The sequence below is a fragment of the Typopeltis vanoorti genome, chromosome 2 (genome assembly GCF_054136105.1).
Source record: "Typopeltis vanoorti isolate ZY-2024b chromosome 2, IOZ_Tvanoo_1.0, whole genome shotgun sequence".
Taxonomy (NCBI): domain Eukaryota; kingdom Metazoa; phylum Arthropoda; class Arachnida; order Uropygi; family Thelyphonidae; genus Typopeltis; species Typopeltis vanoorti.
In genome coordinates, this window is record NC_143550.1 from 31,647,305 (window position 1) to 31,670,447 (window position 23,143).

General features: G+C 37.2%; 1 protein-coding gene across 1 annotated transcript in view; it reads right to left on the bottom strand.

Annotated features, from left to right (window-relative positions):
- LOC150108907 (muscle calcium channel subunit alpha-1-like) overlaps positions 1–23,143 on the bottom strand; it is a 1,617,925-nt gene that overhangs the window by 489,073 nt on the left and 1,105,709 nt on the right. Inside the window, exon 30 of the mRNA XM_090414483.1 lies at positions 18,961–19,119. Coding sequence (XP_090270609.1) covers positions 18,961–19,119 — 159 coding nt within the window. The remainder of the gene's footprint in view (positions 1–18,960; positions 19,120–23,143) is intronic.

Here is a 23,143-nt window from a genome sequence, read left to right on the forward strand (position 1 = left end):
CACAGCAGAAGGACTTACTGTTCCTGAACTTCTGAAAGAATTTTCCAACAATTCAGAGGATGATGAAGATGAAGGCAAATCAACGTTGGGTTCTCCCAAGCCTTCAATAGCCAATGATGCAATAGCTCTAGGAGCTATTGCATTATTTGCTTATGCAATGCAGTTGAGTCATGACATCACTGCTATAAGATGATGCAATCATTAGTATAAAGTGAAGTCTCATAAGGTGAGCAAGTGTTTATGTGACTACCTGGGCTGCACTCCCATTTACTCCTGTATCATGAGCACTACACAAGTGATCCCTGTAGTGTAAATCAAGCAGTAGCGATTCCTCGCACTTGTGTTAATAGTGGAAATAACTTTTGATACATTTACAGGGAAGTAACATTTGCAAGCCAGAAAATGGCCATCACTCTGTTAGTGGAAAAGGCTTATCAGCTTTATTTTGGATGTAAGATTGGGGACCAGGACAAGGCCTGGGCCCCACATATGCTGTGGTATGTGTGCTAGAAATGTTCTGAAATGGCTGAAAGGTGGTAAAGTGTCAATGCAATTTTCTGTTCTATGGACTGGAGGGAACCAAGCAATCATGCAAATGACTGCTACTTCTGCATGGTACTGCCTGTTTCGGGAGGCATCATGAGGAAAAAGAAGTGGACAATAGCATACCTGAATATACCATCTGCTCTTCTACCACTTCTACACAATGAGATGAAGGCAAATCAATGTTGGGTTCTCCCGAGCCTTCAGCATCTAATGATGATCCATATGTCAGCCATGGTGCATCATCTGTACTACACATTCTCACACAAGAAGAACTGAATGATTCTGTTTGCGATCTGGAACTGTCCAAGACCAAATTGGAGTTATGGGATCAAGACTTCTACAATGGAATCTTCTCAAGGAAAATATCCAAATGACTTCATTTTGCACTTGTCATGAGTAGTTTGCACCTTACTTCCAAAAGGAGGATGACCTTGTGTTCTTCTACAATGTAGATCGCCTGATGAATGCCCTTCAAATTAAACATGACCCACACGAATGGTGACTATCCATAGACTCGTTGATATCGAGTCTCAAAGCGGTGTTACCAATGGAAACCAGCTTCCATCCATTCCAGTCGGACATGCTGTCTACATGAAAGAAACCTAAAACAACCTAAAACAGCTGTTGGACTGTCTTCAATACAGCAAATATGGCTGACATCTCTGTGGTTGATTTGAAGGTTCATGGGCCTGCAGTTGGGATATACGAAGTACTGCCATTTTTTTTTGTGTGCCAATGGGAGCCAAGCAAGGACTTTGCACTATGTGAAAAGAGAGATTGGCCTGTGAGGAAATCTCTGAAGGTCAGAGAGAAGAATGTGCAACACTCAGCACTGGCAGAAATGTACAAAATTCTGCTACCATCCCTACATATCAAACTCTGCTACCACCCCTACACATCAAACTCTGCCTTGTAAAAAACTTTGTTAAAGCCATGGACCAGACTGGATCAGCTTTCAAGTACCTGGTGGAAAAATTCTCTCTCAAACTCTGCTTTCAAATCTTGAATTAAACCTTGCCACAAAGCAAAAATTAAAGAGGGGGGGGGGGTTGTGGGTTCTCAGATCCGACAGTTCTTCATTGAGGAAATGTTCGACAACCTGCTATAGGGTTATGAGAAAAAATGCTTGGTATGTGTTTCGTCTGGTGTCAACTAACTTGTCAGGGCAGAAAAAACTACAAGGAACTAGTTGAGGACTTATCTCTGTATCACAAATTTGGCTACAATTATGTCCTTAAAAATACACTTGCTCCATTCCCATTTGGATTTCTTCCCCAACACCTGTGGCATAGTTAGTGATGAGCATAGTGAACGTTTCCATCAGAAAATTGCAATGATGGAGAAATGATACCAGAGAAAGTGGCTGACTTCCATCTTGGCTGACTACTATTCGACACTTGCTAGAGGTGATCCTGACAACTATACAAGCAACAGGCAAAGCAACATCAGACTTAGAAGCAGACATTTACCGGTATATGTGATAAGTACATATTACTCTATTATATAAGGAACTATTGTGAATCTTTCGCAAACTAGCCAATTTTGCATTTTCTTGTCATATTCATGTTCAGCACCTTAAAATCTATAAAAAATGACTAAATAAATCTGGGGGGAGCATGACTTTTGTAAAATTTTGTTGTCCAGTATAATTGAATCCCCTTACAATGCACTCACAAGTCTTTCATTACTTCTTTAATACCACCATTCATTCTCATCTTCTTCACTCTTCCATACATATCTACAATTCTCTTCATTTCACTCCACATCCATTTCATCTCTTTCCTCCTCTTCCCCAACTCTGCTTTCAAATATTGAATAAATTTTTGCTATTATTTACTCTTGCTATCTTATCGCCAGTCATAGAAGTATGTTTGCAATCAACCCTGTTTGTCATCATACCATTAATTGCACTCTAATTTTCAATATCATTATTGCACGCTTTGTCATTAATTTAACTCGGTTTCTTGCTATACAGTTTCTGAACATTCTCACAATCTTCCTCATTTGCTGTTTCATTTACAATGCCATGTTCTCTACTTGTATTTAAACAAGCTCGTGATCCAACAGAATATTGCACTTCCTACGTATCCACACTTGCTCCTTTCTCTATTAAGCCTCTTCACATAAACATCCACAAAGTCTTCTCTTGCATACATACTACATTCATGAAACCATATTATTTTGAAAAATCTAAGCTATCTACTTTACTTATCTTTCGCACCACCCAAAGCAATGTTCTACTCACATATTTTCTCAGAGCACTAACAGGAAACAATGAATTTAAAATAATACTCTCATAGAAATTTCACCAAACCCTGCATTCCACAGTCATATATCTTACAACAACACTCAATCTACAAATCAGACAATATCACCACACATGTTCTCAAATTTGGTTCTCAGGATTTGAAGGGGATAAATTAACCGTGGAAAGGGTACAGAGGCAGATAACAAAGATGGTTTCAGGCTGAGGGAATGATGGGGACTGTAGAGTTTGATAGATAGAAGGAGAGGCGATATGACTGAGGCTTTTAAACTGTTGAGAGGTAGTTACAAGGTTGACACTGGGAAGTTATTTCACTTAGTAGAACAGCAGGAAGGAGCGATAACAAGGGGCCATCCCTGGAAGTTACGAAAGGAAGTTGTGAGAAAGAGGGTGAGGAGTGGCTTCTTTGCATGGAGGGTGGTTGAACCATGGAATACATTGTGTTTCCTAGGAAGAATCTCCCATGATGAGTCTTTTGACTCCATGAAGGCCTGAATAATAATAATAATAACAAAATATAACATTTGCTTATCTTTTCGCAGTTGTTAACAGACATAATATTCTTCTCTCATAGCTTTAGCTTCTTTGGCTGTTAATTTCATCCAACCAAGAAACAGTAAGTAATGATTAAATTTATGTTTATATCTAATGAACATATCACTAAACTATTTTTTAGAGCTAAGAGCAAACAGATAGGAACAAGTACAGTAGTACAAAACAGTACTGATAACAACATCAAAACCATTATCATATGCAACAGAATTCAGCAGTCTTCTGATCACATCAGTTATTCTAACAGTCAAAATAAGTTTATTACTTTTATATTGAAAATTGTATTTCAACAAACTGAAAGGTAAGCTTAAGGTAGCGAACAATGATTGGTTGAAATAACTGTTCAATCTTTATGACAATTACAATATTGTCACTAGACTATAGGGTGATATACCCAATTGTTTGCAGATGATGAGAAGATTGGGAGGTTTATTAATAATAGTGTTGATGTTTTGGTTCTTCAAGAGGATTTGAATAAGGTAGAAATCTGGGAAGATGAATGGGGATTACATTTTCAATCAGGAATGTGGGAAATGAATTAAGCTGACAGCTTAATTTAGCTAAGTGTAAGGTTTTGAAATTTGGGATCCACACACAGAATGTGTCATACTTACTTGGTTCAGTTATTAATGTATCATACTTACTTGCTCCACTTTTTTCTAGTATAGAAAAAAGTGGAGCAAGCATGAGATCTTTGGGTGATTTCAGATAGAAATTTCAAGTTTAGAGGATATATTTCAAGGGTTGTGTAAACAACCCAGATAATTGCTGCAATATTAAGGAGGACATTGACCATGAGAGATACAAGGGTAGTAGTTCCATTGTATAAAGCACTGATCAGACCACATCTGGCTTAGTGTGCTCAGATCTAATCACTGTGATTTGAGGGGAATGAAGTAACCTTGGAGAGGGTGTAGAGGAAGATAACAAAAATGATATCAGAATTATACAATGTTGATTGTGATGATAGTAAGGGAATGCAGACTGCAAAGTTTTGTGGTAGAACACAAAGGGGTGGGATATGAGTGAGACACTTCTGCTGTTGAAAGGTTATTAGTGGATTAATAACAGTAAGATTTTTCATATGGTAGAATGATGGGAAGGAACTAGGAAATGCCCTCCCCTAGAAGTTGCAAAAGGAAGTAGCAAGTAAGAGGATACGGCGTAAGTAGGATATTGAAAGAGGAACGACTAGTGGTTTGAAAAGGGGATATCATCTGGTGATATTAACTTATATGGTTTAAGGAGGGAAATGCAGTTGTTTACAGATGCTGCATAAACTTAACTTGTTTAAATTATACTACTTTATCAACACCCCCCAGGATTTTTTTAATAACAGCATGTTATGGAATGAGTGAGACCATTTGATAGTAACCTGAGTATATGGTTTAAAAGTTTGAATATGAAGGAGTATTCCTGTTGTATAAGGATACCTTCCTGGTTGAAGAAAATGCTAACTAGACCTATTAGGTGGTGATGACTTTCATTGTTGCCTTGGACAGAAACCAGCACAATGCTCTCGGAACCATGTTTGGTTCCGAGAGCAGGGTGCTGGTTTCTGTCCCCCCCTCCCCTACTTCAGTCTTCCAACATATAATGTGAGTGTTACTCTTTAAGAGCATGTCAGCAAAGGTTGGTCGATTGGTAGAGCCTCTGCTACTAATGGCTCGCAAAAAGTTAAGCAGGTTTAAGCGTGGGTAGTAGTTAAAAGGGGTTCAATCATTCGATGGTGTTGGCACATTCTCCCTCGATGAGTCTTTGGACTCCCTGGAGGTGTCACATAATAATAATAATAATAATAATAATAATAATATTGCACAGATTCAGTATCTTCTGCAGCTTCGGAAGTATAGCAGTAAAACAGTTCCACAGGCTGACCACCAGATAGTGTACAGGAACAAACCAGACAGTAACAAATTTTTGAGGCTTCCTGATAAGGTAGTGCATAAGCTCACTGTCATCTAAACTGCCAAGTTGAACGTGGATGGAGGCTATGTAATGGTATTTGAGGTGCACTGTCGAGGCCACATTATGGCATGGAATTTGGATGCTCTGTAAAGTCCACATATTTAAGAGTTATCTCCTCTCACTGTATGTTCCCCTGTTCTTTTTTTCTTTATCTTGCCATACTTTAGGATGAAAGTAAACGTAAATAATCGACATCTAAACCTGATCTCCTATTTTTGACTGAAACCTAAAATCTCTGCTACAATATTCAAGTTCACATTCCTTGCCAGAGGATGTCTAATCTTAAATTTGCCCTTTTTTGACCTTGTGTAGCTTAAGATTTTCTTGCTTCATTATGTCCCATTCATCTAGTGTCAATATCATTCCCTAATTCTGATAATCATTCTCACCTATTTATCTTCTTCTTTGTGAAGCTTGATTTGATACAATCTCCAAGTTCCCTAACAGTGAAGTCATATTTCTTGGGGATATTAATGTCCACAATTCTAGCTGGCTGAACCATTTTAAATTCTGCTGATCAAGCTGGCAGAAACTCTAGATATTTGCTGTAAGTAACAATTTAAAGCAAATCATTCTCTTCCAACTAGGATCTTCTCCACAAAACCAATGCTGGATCTTCGGTTACGAAGACTTCTGTGGTATGCAGACATGATTAAATTGTAATGCTCATATTAAACCACATAGAATAACTTGCAGTAAAAAAATAAAATAAATAAAAATAAAAAATAAAATATATATATATATATTAGTTTTGTGGAAAAAAAAATTTCACATCAAAAGGAGATATAGTGAATAAAATTAAAAATTAAGCTGTAAAACAGGTGGCATTTTACAATATAAATATTTGAAAGAAAAGAGACTAACAATTGAAGGTCTGCTTGTTCTAAACAGACATCTGATGGTTGGTGGTATTACTTATACTATTTGCTTCTGAGTGTGCTAGATATTTTATTCACATAATTGATACACAGTCAAAACAAGATATCATATAAATAAAAATTTATTATTATTATTATTATTATTATTATTATTATTATTATTATTATTCAGGCCTCCATGGAGTCAAAAGACACATCTTGGGAGGCCCTTCCTAGAAAATACAAAGTCAATGAACTCAATGACAGTTCTTGATCTTGCCACTCTATTAGGCAATGCATTTCATGGTTCAGCCACCCTCCATGCAAAGAAACCACTCCTCACCCTCTTGCTCACAGCTTTCTTTCGTAACTTCCAGGGATGGGCCCTTGTCACCACTCCTTCCCGCTGTTCCACCAAACAAAAGACCTCCCCAGTGTTAACTCTGTACCTACCTCTCAGAGGTTCATCATCATCATCATCATCATCAAATTCCTGACATGTACCCTCAAGGGGGTGTACAGGATATGATAGTACTACATGAAAAATTTACATCATCACTAACTTCCTATCTACAATTTTCTCCAAATTAGTCTGTTACTTGTCAAGACTCCAATATTATTAGATATTATATTTCTATCGTCTAAGGTACTTTGTACCATATCAATCCACCTATATCTAGATCTTCCTCTGGGTCGTTTTCCTGCCAACCTGGCAGAGAACACTTGTTTTGCTAATCTTTCCTCGCCCATTCTGTTTAAGTGACCATACCACCTGAGATTAGCTCTGCTAATGCATTCCTGGATGCTGACAATGTCTAGTTCTTCCCTAATATCCTTGTTTTTAATATGAAGGGTTATCATTCCGTTGTATAAGTCTCTGATCAGACCACACTTGGACTATTGTTCTCAGATTTGGTCTCCAGGATTTGAAGGGGATAAATTAACTGTGGAAAGGATACAAAGACGGATGACAAAGATGGTTTCAGGACTGTACAAAGATAGTTATGAGGATCGGCTGAGGGAATGTGGACTGCAGAGTTTGGTGGAAAGAAGAAGGAGAGGTGATATAATTGAGACTTTTAAACTGTTGAGAGGTGGTTACAGGGTTGACACTGGGGAGTTCTTTCGCTTGGTTGAACAGCGGGAAGGAGTGATGACAAGAGGCCATCCCTGGAAGTTACGAAAGGAAACTGTGAGCAAGAGGGTGAGCAGTGGTTTCTTTGCGTGGAGGGTGGTTGAACCGTGAAATGTATTGCCTGATGGAGTGGTGAGAGCGAGAACGGTCAATGAGTTTAAGGAGTGGTATGATAGACTTTGTGTTTCTTATGGGGGATCTCCCCTCGATGAGTCTTGGCAGACTTTATGTTCTTAGGAAGGACCTCCCACGATGAGTCTTTTGACTCCATGGAGGCCTGAATAATAATAATGATATTGCCACTGATGCCATGTGTTCACGACTCTAATCTTTCTCAGGGCTCTAATATCTGCGGTCTCTAGTCTTTGGTCAAGTGTTTTACTTCTGACCCAGCTTTCAGATCCATAAGTTAAATTGGTTTGAATACTGTCTTGTATACAGTTAATTTAGAGTTCAGACTAATTTCTCTCTTATTCCATATGAATTTATTCAACTGACTGCCTAGCATACCAGCTTTGTTGATTCTGTTGTCTGTTTCCATATTTAATTTATTATTATTCCTGACACCTCCAAGGAGTCCGAAGACTCATCGCAGGAGGACACCTACAACTGTCTCAACCACTACACCGAACCTCAACTACGAATCATCTCCATCAACGCCATCTACTGCCCACCTCCACCACCACCGCAACTAGTATTTTTGTCTGTAAATTGCATGTGTTCTGAAGGGCCGATTTGTCTGTATGCGGGATGAAAAACCCGAGTTTCTGGGAGAAAAAACCCTGCTACCCCCGTATGAGATTAGCTAACTCACCTTCGATTGAAATCGTCCAGATAAAGATTCCTCCCGTCTTTTACCATCTTTAATAAAAATTGTGCCTAAATAGCTGAAATGTTTTACTTGTTCCACAGGTCCTCCGTTCACAACACAGTTGACATTTTCAATAATTCTGCTGTGTCCTGAATAAGCTATGAAATGTTTATTATAAAATATTCAGGTCACAACCTTAAATACAACTAAGGCAGAGAATATGGAAAGTTGGCAATAGGATAAGTGTAAGCTGTTTACAAGTACAAAACACTTAAAATTTAGGAATTTCATGAATTTGTATAATAAGCTTTTATATTTTATATATAATCTGTATTAAGTGTGAACCAGATATAGAGATCAATGTAAGCTTGCAAATCCATTTGAAAAAGCCAGTCTCTAGTACTAAATTAGCAAGGCCTATGAGTCAGGGTTCAAGGGTCACTTTTGCCGTCCTGCATTATGGAAAAGAAGGGAGAGAGAGAAGTATTGGAAAAGAAAACCTAAGCGTCTTCCAAGAAAGGAAGGCAGACATACGTGCAAAAAAAAAAAATAGAGGGAGCTAAGGTGATCGACGTTAGCACACGTGACCGCGTTGGCGCGAATCGCGAAGTTCGAGATTTGCCGAGAGGAAAGAGTTAAACAAAAAGGCCTTGCAAGCACGATTCCATATCTTTTTTTCCTGGATTCCTGGTTCCTGATCTCTCAGACAGTGGTCGAGCTCGTTGTCGGAGGGACGTTCCTGGCCAGTCACTGAAGGCATTTAGTTCGTCTGTCGTAGCGTTCGTATTGGGCCAAGCTATGTCCGTGCTCTAGGATAGCTGTGCGTTATCGTGCGACGGAGGAACTAAATTGAGCCGTCCATTCAAGGCGACGTCACCGTGCCACCTCCCAGTTTTCCCGTGGAGATTCTACTCGCACAGATTTTACGGAAGATATCCTCTAAAGCGACTATAGTGAAGGTATTGATGACCAGACAAGGCAGGAACAAGTCTTAAGAATTCAAGGACAGACATGGTAATGTAGACTTTTGAAATACTAATTCCAGTTATAGAAGAGTGTGAATTCCTTGTGAGGACATTTGTATTGGACTGAACTTAAGGGACTGTAAGAGTAGCCTACAACTAGGTATAGGTCCGAAACAGTGTTAACATTTGTTAGCCCACGAGGCCGAGTAGATATATGATTATGTTAAACTTAATGTGTAAATTGTGCTATTGTGTTAACTGATGGCCACGAGTATCAGAATGGCATGATGATTACCTATGAATTTTATACTTTATGATTGTATTAGTGTTATTTGCAATTTAGTATGTGTGATTAGTACAAATTAATTAGAGCCTGTGAACCAAATTGAGTGCTATCATATTAACCTGCTTGAATTGTATTATTGTGTATCACCTTGAAGCTCATTAAATTGTTTCATTCATGTACTTGCCTGATCTGCTTTGTTATATGAATTCAAAACTAACACTCATAAAATCATTAACGAACTAAGCGGGATAAACTCATGAGTATAAATATATTAAGCGAGCCACGACTGTGAGAAAAAAATAAGCAAGCGGAGGAATAAGATTAATCTTGATCAAATTATCATTGTCTCTCTGAAGGAGTCACCCTGAGCAAGAATCCTTTCTATCCTAGGTATTAGCTGGCACAGCAAAAGAAATAAATGTGTTAATACTTATAGGGTGAACTCCATCAGATTGTTGTGTGATAAATTGATGTTTAGAGCAATAGAGAGGCCAATAAGACTGCAGAGATCCTAAGAAATATATTAATTTGATAAGAGATAAAAGAATTATGTACATGTGTGAGAGAGAAAGGAAAAATAAGTAAAGATTAGTGGTGAGCTTGCTATAAGAACGAGGATAGGATATAAGGAAACATTATAACAATTCTACCTATTTTCATGTCTTTGTCTTTTTATTGCTGACCTTCATACCATATCTATTACAACAGATATTCAATTTAGTCAGGGAATCTTGCAAACTTGTAGCGGATTTATTTAGAAGTATAACATCGTCTGCATAAAGCAAAGAGCTGACATTAACATCTCCAATTTTGATATCATGTTTAATACTACTCTCCTTCATAATGCGATCCATACAGATAATGAATAACAGAGAGGATAATGTACATCCTTGTCTCACACCAGATTCAACATTAAACCATCTTCCTGTGCTTCCTTCAATTTTAACTGCTGACTTACAACTAAAATACAGACTAAGTATTGCTTGATATAATGCCCCATTGACACCAAATAACTGTAACGCTACAGTTATATGGGTCAATGGGGCATTATATTGAATAGCTTCTCTCTTGGCACCTTGTCATATGCCTTTTCCAGATCTACAAAACTTAAATAGAGATCTTTGTTATATTCCCATGCTTTCTCAACTATTTGTCGTAAAGTGAAGATCTGTTCCTGACAGCCTCTATTTGGCCTGAATCCAGCTTGATCTTCACCAAGCTTCTCTTCCACAATGGTTCTCAACTGTTTCTCAAGTATACTGGCATAAATCTTGCCAGGAACACTCAGTAGGGAAATACTTCTGTAATTCTCACATTCAGTTTTATTTCCCTTTTTATATATGGGTACTATTAGAGCTCTACTCCAATCATCAAGAATTCGTCCCTCTCTCCAGGCCTTCTGAACTATGCAGTGCAGCCACTGAAAGACTTTTATACCACCATACTTCAGCATTTCTGGTAGAAATGCTGCCTTTCCACATTTCAAGCCTTTGATGGCTTTTAGTACTTCAAGTATGATTATGTATTCCTGACTATATGCCTGTTGAGTGTTTTTAACCACTGTGCTGTCATCACTGCTTGTTTCATTTAGCAATTTCTCGAAGTAATTACTTCATACTTCAAGGATATCTTTTTCTCCAGTTTTCATGTCACCTTTATCATCTCTAACTTCTTTTACAGCACTCTTTCCTCCATTTCTAAGCTTCTTCAACAACCTCCAGAATATTTTGCCACCTTCTTGATATTTATTTTCTATGTTCTTGCCAAAGTCCTCCCATGACTTTTGTTTAGCTAGTTTTACACAGTGTTTAGCTTTCTTACATTTGTCTCTGTATTCTCTAAGAGCGCAAGCTGACTTGCGCTCTTAGAGAATATTTGTCAGGAACTTTTGATATGCTTCCTTCTTTTTTTTCACTGCCTCTTTAACGTCCTGTGTCCACCATGGAGTTCTGATTTTTCTATCCTTGCACACAACCTCACCACATGCTTCTCTGGTTGAATCAATCAATGTTTTATTCAGGACTTGCCACTAAATCTCCAAGGTTTGGTTCCTGTTCTCAAACTCTTTCATTTTTTCTTCAATAATCTTTGTGTATTTTTGTCTACAGTTCGTTTTAAAACTTTCTTACATGTTATTCTTTTTAATATGAAATTCAGTTTTATTTTGCTCAAGACTAAATAGTGATCACTTCCAATTTCAAATCCTCTGTACAGTCTGGTGTCCTGCACCAGGGAGAAAACAGCACTATCAACAATAACATAGTCATTGAGACTTTTCTTATTTCCTTGCCTCTTCTCTCCATGTGAATTTGTGCACATTTTTATGTTGGAACATGGTGTTAGTAAAAATCAGTCCATGTCCTGAGCAGAAATACAACAGGTATTTGCCATTATTATTAGCTTTGCTCTTTTCTCCAAATTTTCCCAAAATATTTTTGTATGTCTCACAATCATTTCCTCCTCTGCTATTTAGATCCCCAACAAGGACGAACTTTTCATTTTTCATTGTGTCAGTTGCTTTTTCTAAAGTCTCAAAAAATTCCTCCACTTCTACCTTAGTAGAACCATAGGCACAAATAAGTCTCATTGTCCAATTTCCCCATTCTGATATTTGCCCACATCACTCTACTTGAGACTGCCTGCCATTCAAGAAGATTAGCCTCGTATTTTATGTTGAATACTATGGCTACTCATTCTTCAAAAGTTTAAAAGTCTCAATCTCTCCTTCTTCTATCTACCTAACTCTGCAGTCCACATTCCCTCAGCCGGTCCTCATAACTAACATCATAGAGTCCTGAAACCATCTTTGCTATCTGCCTCTGTACCTTTTCCCCAGTTAATTTATTCCCTTCAAATCCTGAGGAAGAAATTTGAGAAAAACAGTCTAAGTGTGGTCTGATCGGGGTCTTATACAATGGAGTGATAACTCTTTTATCTCTGCCGGTCAGTGTCCCTTGCAGTATTGCAGCAATCCTCTGGGTTACCTTCAACACCTTTGCAATATGTTCCCAAAATTTCAGTTTTCTATCAGTCATCACCCCCAGATCTCTTGTCTCCCCTACTTTCTCCAGTACAGCTTCTCCAATCGAGTATTCACCCTCCCATCAATGTATCCTAAACTTCAAGACTTTACATTTTGCTGCATTAAATTGAAATCCCCAATTCATTTACCCATCTGTCTAGTTTATTCAAATCCTCTTTGAATAAACTTTGAAATAAAGTTTATTCAAATCCTCTATGAATTGCTGCCAGATCTGCACTATTACTAATAACCCTTCTCAGCTTCACATCATCTGCAAACAACTGAATATCACCCTGCAATCCATTGACTATGTCACTGATATAAAGGTTAAACAATACAGGTCCTTGTACTAGCCCTGTGAAACACCACTTGTAACCTTCTGTCTCCTTGATATTGCCCCACCATACACAACTCTCTGATACTATCAGACAGCCAATCCTGAATCCAGTTCACTAACCCGACATCTAAACTCATGTGCTGCAACTTAAATATCAGATTATCATGTGGCACCCTGTCAAATACCTTTGCAAAATCCAAAATAATTGCAATATATGACTTTCCCTCATCAATTGCTGTTGTCACTTTATTATAAAAGGCAATCATATTACTAAATCAAGGGTGCCCCTTAACAAATCCATGTTGACTCCCACAGATAACATTCCCCTCATCTGCCCAATGCTGTTTATGGTCCCTCACTAATTTCTCAAGAACTTAATGACTACTGATGAAACACAAACTGGCCGATAACTAGATACTTCCAGTCTTCTACCACCCTTATACAATTGCACTATCTTACCTTCCTTCCATTCTTTGGGTATCTTTCCCATGGCGACTTTCACTGAAAAGCAAGGTAAATGGAGCTGTCAGTTCTTTAGCACATTCTCTCAAACCCTTGGTGAAATACCATCCAGTCCCACAGCTTTAGTGACATCCAATATACTCAATATTTGGAACACACTTTCCTCTTGAATCTCTAAACCTACAATCTGCCCTATCCCTCTGGTATTAAAACTTACTTTTCCAGGATGAAATACTTCAATAGGGCATCATTGAACAGCTCCACTATGTCCTCTGCATCAGTCACTCTATTCTCATTTTTATCCCACAATGTTATTCTTCCACAATCATTTCTCCTCCTATTGGCCACATAGCAAAAAATTCCCTAGGATTTTCTTTGGATCTTAGTGCCAATCTCTTCTCATATTCTAGTTTCGCTTTCCTTGCCATACTAGTTACTCTCCTGCAATAAGTCATATTCTTCATGGATCTGCTCTCCATCCTCTCACCTTATGTCTCTTCCATAACGTCATTTTCACCTGTAGTTCCTGTTTGATATTCTTCGTCATCCACTTTAAATGAAATTGTATCCTCTTCTTCACTCATGGAATACAGCTTACTCTTGCTGCTAACAAATATTCCTTTACAATTTCCCAAGCAGTAATGATATCATGGCCTTCCAATTCCACCCTCCATGGAACTGCCCCAAGTGGATATCTAAGACTATTATAATCACCCGCATTATAATTCCACACATATATTCCTTTTTCTTTGATACTCCTGCATGTCTATTCATCTTCCAAGTCAAAACCACATGCTCACTCTCTTCCCCCAGTTGGAGAGATGTCATCTCAGTTATTATCAGCTCTTCTGATGCTATGACCAAATCCAAAACTCTTGAACCTCTTGTTTCCTCTATTACATGTCGCCTAAGACATTTGTCCCTCAAGTATTCTAGAAATTCCATTCCCTTATTACTACATGTATTTTTCCTCTTCCCAGCTTATACTGATGTAGTTAAAATCTCCCATAACAATTATTCTTCTCACACTTGCCAAGCTCAATTGCCTAAACATCTCCTGCTCCCCACCCTCTGTGCTCCTTGCCTTTTAGCAACACCCCACTAAATATCCTGTCTTGCTCACCTCTACCTCACACCATATGCTTTCAAAACCATTAGTGTCACTGCCTTCCAAATCCTCCACTCTTAGAGGACATAAGTCATCATTTATCATAAACTGCGTTTCCTTTCCTATACTGCCGAAAAATGCTGTATCTTACTACTCTATTTCTGTATTTATATAATCTTCTGTCAACCACGTCTCAGAGATTCCAATAATCTTTGGCCAGGCTGATGCTATCGGCACCAACAATTGATCTCCTTTATTCCGGATACTCCTGGCATTAGTATAAAGCATAAAAATGTCATTGCTTCTATACCTATCATTATCCTCTGCAGACTCCACTGGACTCAGTGTTACCTGATGTTGTCTCCCTTCCCACAAGAGGCCATACCTGCTACCATCCCCCCCCCCTGGGAATTCTAGTTTCCCTGCATTGACACACCGACTTGTTCAGAAAACAGCAATCTCTCCAGATGCCTATGCCCTTCCTGATTCAAATGCAAGTGGTCTCTCACATACAGTTCTTCCTAGTATCCACATATTCCAATCCTCTTTTCTGACATATTTTGGCTATTATGCTATTCATTATTACTGCTATTCTGCTAAGCTCATCATTATCAGACCTGGGTAACACACACACACACTATCTTTCCTCTGTGTGTTTTCTTTTGTACAACCACAAGCATGAATCTCAGATATCTCACCACCTGATTTACACTGCCTCTCATGTCATTCGTGCCCATTATCACAATTATTTCATCCACCCTTTCATCCAGCTTAATTGCCAAGCCACACTTTCTATCATTCCTCCGGGCAAACACTCCTCTGGCATCCTATCTTGCACACCATGGATCATTGAGTCTCCAAACATCACACCTCTTACCACTCTGTTCCTTGCTTGCTCACTTGCATCCCTCTCTCTCTCTCTCTCTCTTCTAACCCTTTCTCTCTGTGTTCCTCTACTTACCTGCTGTCCTGGCATCACTCTATTCCTGGTTCCAGCACTCCCTCCCATTCTTTTTATTCCCTCTCTCTGACTGTTTCCATTCTCTCCTCTTCTATAATTTCCATAACTCTCTCTTTCGCTCCTACTCTGATTTGCCTGGCATTCATCTCTTTCATTTGCCTAATCTCATCTTTCATACTTCTCATCTCATTTCTGAGACATTCCACCCCTCTTTCAGCTCATCTATTTCTTTCTGCAAGTTAGCCATTCTTGCTCGCCATTCATCCTCCCAATCAAGACCACCCCCCAAAACTTCACAATCATTCAAGCCTTCCATACTCCCCACTCTTATTTTTTCGTTCCTATTTTTTCATTCATTTCACTCGTTATTCTTACCCTGTATCACACTACTCGTCTCTCTAGGTTGAGATTTTCCCACCCCTGATGCAACAAGGTGAGCGGATCGTACTTGCTTTATGACAGAGAGGACCATACTTGGTGTAATATCATGCCTTGTTTCTTGTTCTAAACTACAGTTGCATTCAAAGCATCAGCAGAAACTGTAAAACTTCTACAAAGTGCAATAAGAAACAAGGTATGATATTACATCAAATATGATCCTCTCTCCAAGAATATCTAGTATACATGGAAGCCAGTGATGCACATAATGCCATCAGTCAAGAGTCTATGTAGCACAAATGCATTGATAGAGACTATCAATGCACATTCCACTGATAGTCTCTATTTTTCAAATATTTGCATTGTAATCATTACCTGTTTTCCTGATTAATTTTATATTTTATTCACTATATCTTCTGATGATTGAAACACTGCTTTTTTTTAGCAAAATTAGTTAAGTATCTGAATAAACATTTTTTACTGCAAGTTATTCTATGATATTTAATACCAGCATTACAATTTCATGTGCTATAGATCTTTTCTTATACAGTTCTCCTTCCAGATACACTGTATAGGTGACTGTTCCTCTTTGTAATTCAGATCATAATCTCATCCCAGTTTCATCTCTCATGGATGTCTTCCTCTCAGCTATTCATGACTCATGCGGCTTGGCATTGCAACAATGCCAAGTGTAAAGATATCCATGACTTTTACTTCTGTTTTCCTTAGTCCTTCCTTAGTCACACTACCGTTTCCCTTCTTTAAATCCAGATACTTGTGATCTTGTTACAGAAATTATCCATGTTGGAATGAAAGTTTTCATTTCTCATTATGTTAAAAATTACTGTCCTGTTTCCAAACCAATGTTTACCAAAGGTTAAGGGCAAGAAAAAAGACATAACTGCCAATCACTCTCAAAACACAAATACTCACTTATCAGTTTCATTCTCCTTCCATAAAGTTTTCAATTTTCATGATTAATACATTTTATACACACTGTACTGAACAAAATCATTCAAATTTAATTCTCCTAACAAGGATGTCCTGGCTGACACTGTTCTACCACTCATTGGCATCATACCGATAATATTTACTTTAAACAAATACATTAGTTTTAAGTAAAGCTAAATAACTCAGTCTATCACACATCCAAATAAAATAAAATAAACACAGTGAATTAACTTAAAATTATTAACTAAATTCTGAAAAAATGACTTATCTTTTTCTTTAAGTGGCCCCTGCCTTTAATAATAATAAGGCATAAAAATGTTTTGATCAGAACAGTTTTCTTCAAGTGATTTTTTTCAGCTGATTTTGTGATGGTATTTGATAGGTTAAAACCATATCACAATTTCTAAAAAAATTGGCAAAAAGCACAGTAGTGAAAAGATAATGTTGCCTCATATTTTATAATACATGTAGAAAGTTTTTTAACCTTGGGTATGTTATATATTAAAGATACCAAGCAATTTTAAATAAAACTTGGTTTTAATACTATTTCCCAAGTAAGCAAACAGACAAGTAAGTCAAGTTTGCACCTACACATAGTGCAAGTCTGGATAACTCCGCACGTAGTGCAAGTCCAGGCAACTCGTGGTAAAGGTGGAATAAGCTTTGATCACTATCCTTGGTATTTACCCTTAATGCAAAGCACATCCCCTAGTGGAGATGTACGACGCTATATATTAAAGGCAGGGGCCACTGCCCAGACCAGTATTAGATCTTTATTGAGGTCTCATCAGTGAGAGCCAGGCTTAAGAAATGCCAAGGTTTAAGTAATGCAGAGCTTATAAATTTTACCTAAACAAGTTGCCACAAGGTGCTTTGACCTTATTGATTAAAAAATCTCAGGATGAGAGATAGATGTAGAAAGTTTTTTTACCTTGAGTATGTTATATATTAAAGATACCAAGCAATTTTAAACAAAACTTGGTTTTAATCCTATTTCCCAAGTAAGCAAACAGACAAGTAAGTCAAGTTTGCGCCTGCACGTAGTGCAAGTCAGGGCGACTCCACACGTAGTGCAAGTCCATTTCTTAATTTCTTAAGAAATTTCTTTTCTTAAGGTATTTCTTAAGCCTGGCTCCCACTGATGAGATCTCAATAAAGGTCGAAACCGGTCTGGGTAGTGGTCCCTGCCTTTAATGTATAGCATCATACATCTCCACCAGGGGATGTGCTTTGCATTAAGGGTAAATACTAAGGATAGTGATCAAAGCTTATTCCACCTTTACCACAAGTTTCCTGGACTTGTACTACGTGCAGAGTTCCCCTGACTTTCACTACGTGCAGGCACAAACTTGACTTACTTGTTTGTTTGCTTACTTGGGAAATAGGATTAAAACCAAGTTTTATTTAAAATTGCTTAGTACCTTTAATTTTATAATACAGTACTGTATTGCATTATTTTCCAAAACTTATTTTTCCATCAAATATGACCATCTCTAAAGGAAGTAACTTATTGCAATTATAATTGCAATAAGTTACATTAATTGAAATAGTAATTGCAAATAATGTTACTTGTTCTGAATGAACAACAACAAAATAATAAAATAAAATAAAAAATCACTGGGCTAATTTACTCTTTAACAATCTAAAATCATGGCTTAACAGTACAACATTGTACAATTCTAAGAGGAATAACACCAGGCTTCATTTCAAATTAAGAAGAAAAAATTAGATACAACTCTCAAGTTTATTTTTTAAGTACAGTACATACTCAGAAATGCATAATGAGTCAACTTAATCAAAGTGATCAAAGTTCAATAAGCATTTAGTTCTTAAAACCTTTTTATCATAGTGGAAACATATTTAAAAATGAATGGATTTTCATCAAGTTCGGTTTTTTGCTTGTTTTTTTTTTTTTTTATTTACTTGTTTTGTTAACAATATCAGCATTCATTTTTTTTGCAGCAGTTACATTAATTCAGTCAAATGGCTCATAAATTATTTATTTTCTTCTTGTATTATTAACAGATGTAAGTCAGTTTATTCCTAACATCATCAGTTGAGAAAAATATTTATGAAACTTGAAAAAAGTCAACTTTTATGGCAGACTTAGTGTAGTAAATTATCACAGGTTTGTTTCTCCTGGCTATTTGGCTAATAGTTGTGAATAAATTTTCATACATGTTAGTTCCTGTTTTTAATTTTAGGATTAAAGATGTGTATCTCTGAATCACTGGCATAACAAATTATGTTATTTTGGCCATTGCTGAATATTGCAGTTATTCCATATTAGAAGAAAATTAAAATAAAATAAAAGTATATAAATAAACAGATGAAATTTAAAATTGCAGTTCTTACCTTCATGGCAAGAGCCAAAGTATTCACCATAATAAGAATGAAAATAGCATACTCAAAATACTGAGATGTTACAAACCACCAAACTTTGTACTGGAGCCTATGTTTAGGAATATATCTTCTTACTGGTTTGGCTTTCAAAGCAAATTCAATGCAGTTTCTCTAAAATAAAAGCATCTATAATTAAATTGAAGTCTGAAATTTGTAATTAATTTTAAGAAGATTATGAACTAAGCAAAAGTATATGAAGAGAATAAAAGTAATTCTTGTCATATTATGGGGATCTCTTGCAATGAGACTTTTCATTTCATGGACGTCTAATATTAATAATATTAAAATCATAGCAATTTAACTGAGAAAATCCATGGATGCAAAAAAATTTTACAGGAGTGCACACATGGAGATTTGTTGTCATTATTTCCCAGACATCTTCAATGGGGGCCAAAGATTTATTGTGGGAGATCTGTTCTAATCATTGTTAGCACAATACTTATCATTCCTCTCCTTGAACTCAGAATCACCTCTGGCAACAATTACCACCCATTCACCACCTTCCAAGAAAAAAAAAAATCCCATAGCCTTTGCAAACCACATTCTTAAACAATTTCTACCAATTACCCCTAGTTCTCTCCCTTCCTGACAGATAGTGAAAAAAAATTAAATAATCTTTGGTGTCAGTCCTGTAAATTTTCTAAATAACAAATGTTTCTATAATAAACACAACAGATATTTGGATTATAAGACCATAGGTTTAATACATATATGTACAAATTCGTCGACTAGTTTCACTAGCAAAACTGACTAGCTTTGTCAAGACTAAATGGTGAAAAAACTAATAAATGCAAAAAAAAATGAAGGAATACAATAACGATTTATAACGGTTAGACAACAAAATTGGAAGACATCGCGTGACATGGTATGCATGAAGCGATATACTTCAGTCATTATTATAAATACGCGTTACATAGTTTTGGCGTAATGTAGTTCCACTAAACTTAATGAGGTAATACGATTTTTCCATATATCCTTTAATATTACTCCTTGGTTTCTATTAAGGTTGTTTCCTGTTTGTAGGACCACTGCAGCTTCTTTAAATATTTGACATCTGTAATCTTCCTCCATGTATGGCATTGAGCTGTTATCCCAATCTATAGCGTGGTTTGAAGTTGAGAAGTGATGTGCCAAACCTGAGGTGTCTGTTCTGTTGTGATTAACGTCTCCAACATGTTCCTTCTGTCTAATTTCTAAGCTCTCGAAGTTTGGCCTATGTAAGAAAGTCCACATGTACAAGGTATGCTGTAAACACCTGCATATTTGAAAAAAAGGTACAATGTCTTTAGGGGATCTTAAAAACTGTCTAGTGGTAGCAGTCGGTTTAAACAACACTCCGATGTTATAAGATTTTAAAATTCTAGCTATTTTATTGGAGACTAAACCAACATAGGATATGACAATGGTTGATATGTACTGAGTTGCTATACGTTGTTGCTGGAGGTTGTTTTTATAGAGCATTTTATTGATTAAGTTTAGAGGATACCCATTTTGAGAAAAAGATTTGGAGATGTGGGAAAGTTCTGTACATATGTCTTCTTTGTCTGTGACTATGTTGTGGGCTCTGTTTCATAGCATATGGATGATGCTGCATTTTTGTATATGATGATTTGAAGAATAATGGAGATACCCTCCAGAATCAGTGGGTTTCCTATATTTAGTAAATTTAATATCTTCATTCTCTAGTCTTTTGACAAGTATATCCAAAAAAGATAATAGATGATTGCTTTCTAACTCTAAAGTAAATTTTATTTTGTCATGAAAAGAGTTGATTTTTTCTAAGAACTCGTAAGATTTCTATTTTTACTCTCCAGATAATAAACACATCATCAACATATCTCCACCAGACTGTTGGTTTTGGAGTAATGTTAGCTAGAATATCATTTTCTAATTTCTCCATAACAGAACAGACACCTTCGGGTTTGGCGCATCACTTCTCAACTTCAAACCACGCTATAGATTGGATAACAGCTCAATGTCATACATGGAGGAAGATTACAGATGTCGAATATTTAAAGAAGCTGCAGTGGTCCTATGAACAGGAAACAACCTTAATAGAAACCAAGGAGTAATATTGATATATGGAAAAATCTTATTACCTCATTAAGTTTAGCGGCACTAGAGTATGCCAAAAACTATGTAACGCGTATTTATAATAATGACTGAAGTATATCGCTTCATGCATACCATGCCAATCGGTGCCTTCCAATTTTGTTCTCTAACTGTTGTAAACCATTACTGCATTCCTTCGTTTTTTTGCATTTATTAGTTTTTTCACCGTTTAGTCTTGACAAAGCTAGTCAGTTTTGCTAACAAAACTAGTCGAAGAATTTGTACATATGTACAGACTCATGTGTTCGTCGAACATGTTGTTTATTATTTTAACGGTATAATAGAACACAGAAACTAAGTAAATAATTAATTTATTAACTTGATGCTGATATTTCGCTGGTATTACAACCAGCATCTTCAGAGCACAAAAACACTGTTTGTCACAATACGCGAGACTAAAACAACATGGTGTACTTAAACAAAATTGTAGCAGCAACACAAAGACTAGAGTCCTGATTTTGGTGCCCTCTATCTGAAAAAAAAAAAAAAAAAAAAAAAAAAAAAAACGCTATCATATATTGCTAGAGTCCTAGAAAAGTCCTAGTTTTTTCTTAATATGACTGTCTCCCAGATCTTCGGCAAGTTAATACAGCCATATTTGTTGAGATTTGGAGTGTGTTTTAGGGCTTCTGTCGCCTCTAAGAACAATCTCTCTGATTTATATGGGTTTCTGTGTAGTACTTTTGTGTTTTTCCAGTTGATCCTGTGTGCAGGGGTATCCAGAGCATGGTCTGCTAGGCCCGACTTCCCATAATGATAATTCCGGACGTATCGTTTATGTTCGCTGATGCAGATATTCACAGTTCTTCCTGTTTGACCGTAGTAGGCTTGATTGCATGAGCAGGGTACTTGGTAGACTCCTGGATGTGATAAAGGAGGAATGCTGTCCTTGGGTGAGTGGATGAGGGTGGCTAATTTGCTACATGGTCTGAATGTAGTGCGTAGTTTATGTTTATTGAGAATTCTGGAGATCTTTTCGGATGTGCCTTTAATGTAAGGGATGGTGACTGTTTTGTTGTAGTTCTCTGTGGTGGATGGTGGGAGGGGTTTCTTAGGAGTGTTTAGTATTTTGTTTATTTTTTGTGGATTGTAGCCGTTGGCCAAGAAGGTGTGGCGTAAGTGAGTCAGTTCAGCAGTAAGAGCCTTGTCATTTGAACAGATTGCTCTCGCTCTATGGGTTAGCGTTTTTAAAATGCCATATTGTTGAGAAGGATGATGGTGTGATTGTTTGTGTAAGTATCTGCCTGTATGTGTGGGTTTTCTGAAAACTGAAAATGATAAGGAACCATCTGGGAGACGTGTGATGAGTGTATCCAGGAAGGGCAGACAGTTGTTGGCTTCCAGTTCCATAGTAAAGTGGATTTTTGGATGTTGGCTATTTAAATGTGCTAAGAATGTTTTCAATGTCTCAGGGCCATGTGGCCAAATAGCAAGCACATCATCAACATAGCGTAGCCAAAGTGTTGGTTTGAGAGTGGCTGTATTGATTGCTTGTTTTTCCAGGTGTTCTATGTAAAAGTTGGCTGGGGGGGGGGGGGAGCCCATGGCTGTCCCATCAATTTGTTTGTATATTTTCCCTTTCCATGTGAAATATCCTGCATGTATTGTGAATTTGAATAGTTCAAATATATCAGGGGGGAATTGTGACTTCAGTAGATTGAGGGTTTCTATTAGTGGTACATTTGTGAATAGTGAAGTGATGTCAAAGCTTACTATTAAGTCTGAACTTTTTAGGGTGAGGTGTTGTAAGATGCTTTTTAGGTGTGCTGAATTTTTGACAAAGGAGGGAGAATTGTTAGTGAGAGTGGCTAGTAGCTTCGCTAAATGTCTAGCCGGTTTGTATGTGGGACTATTTATACTGTCCACAATTGGGCGTAGGGGTGTGCCTGGTTTGTGAATTTTTGGTGATCCATAGATCCTCAGCGTTTTAACATGGAAGGGTTTGAGTTTGTTAACTGTGTCTTTGGGCCAGGAAGTGACTTTTTTTAATAATTTTCGTGCCTTATTCTTTTGTGTGTTGGTG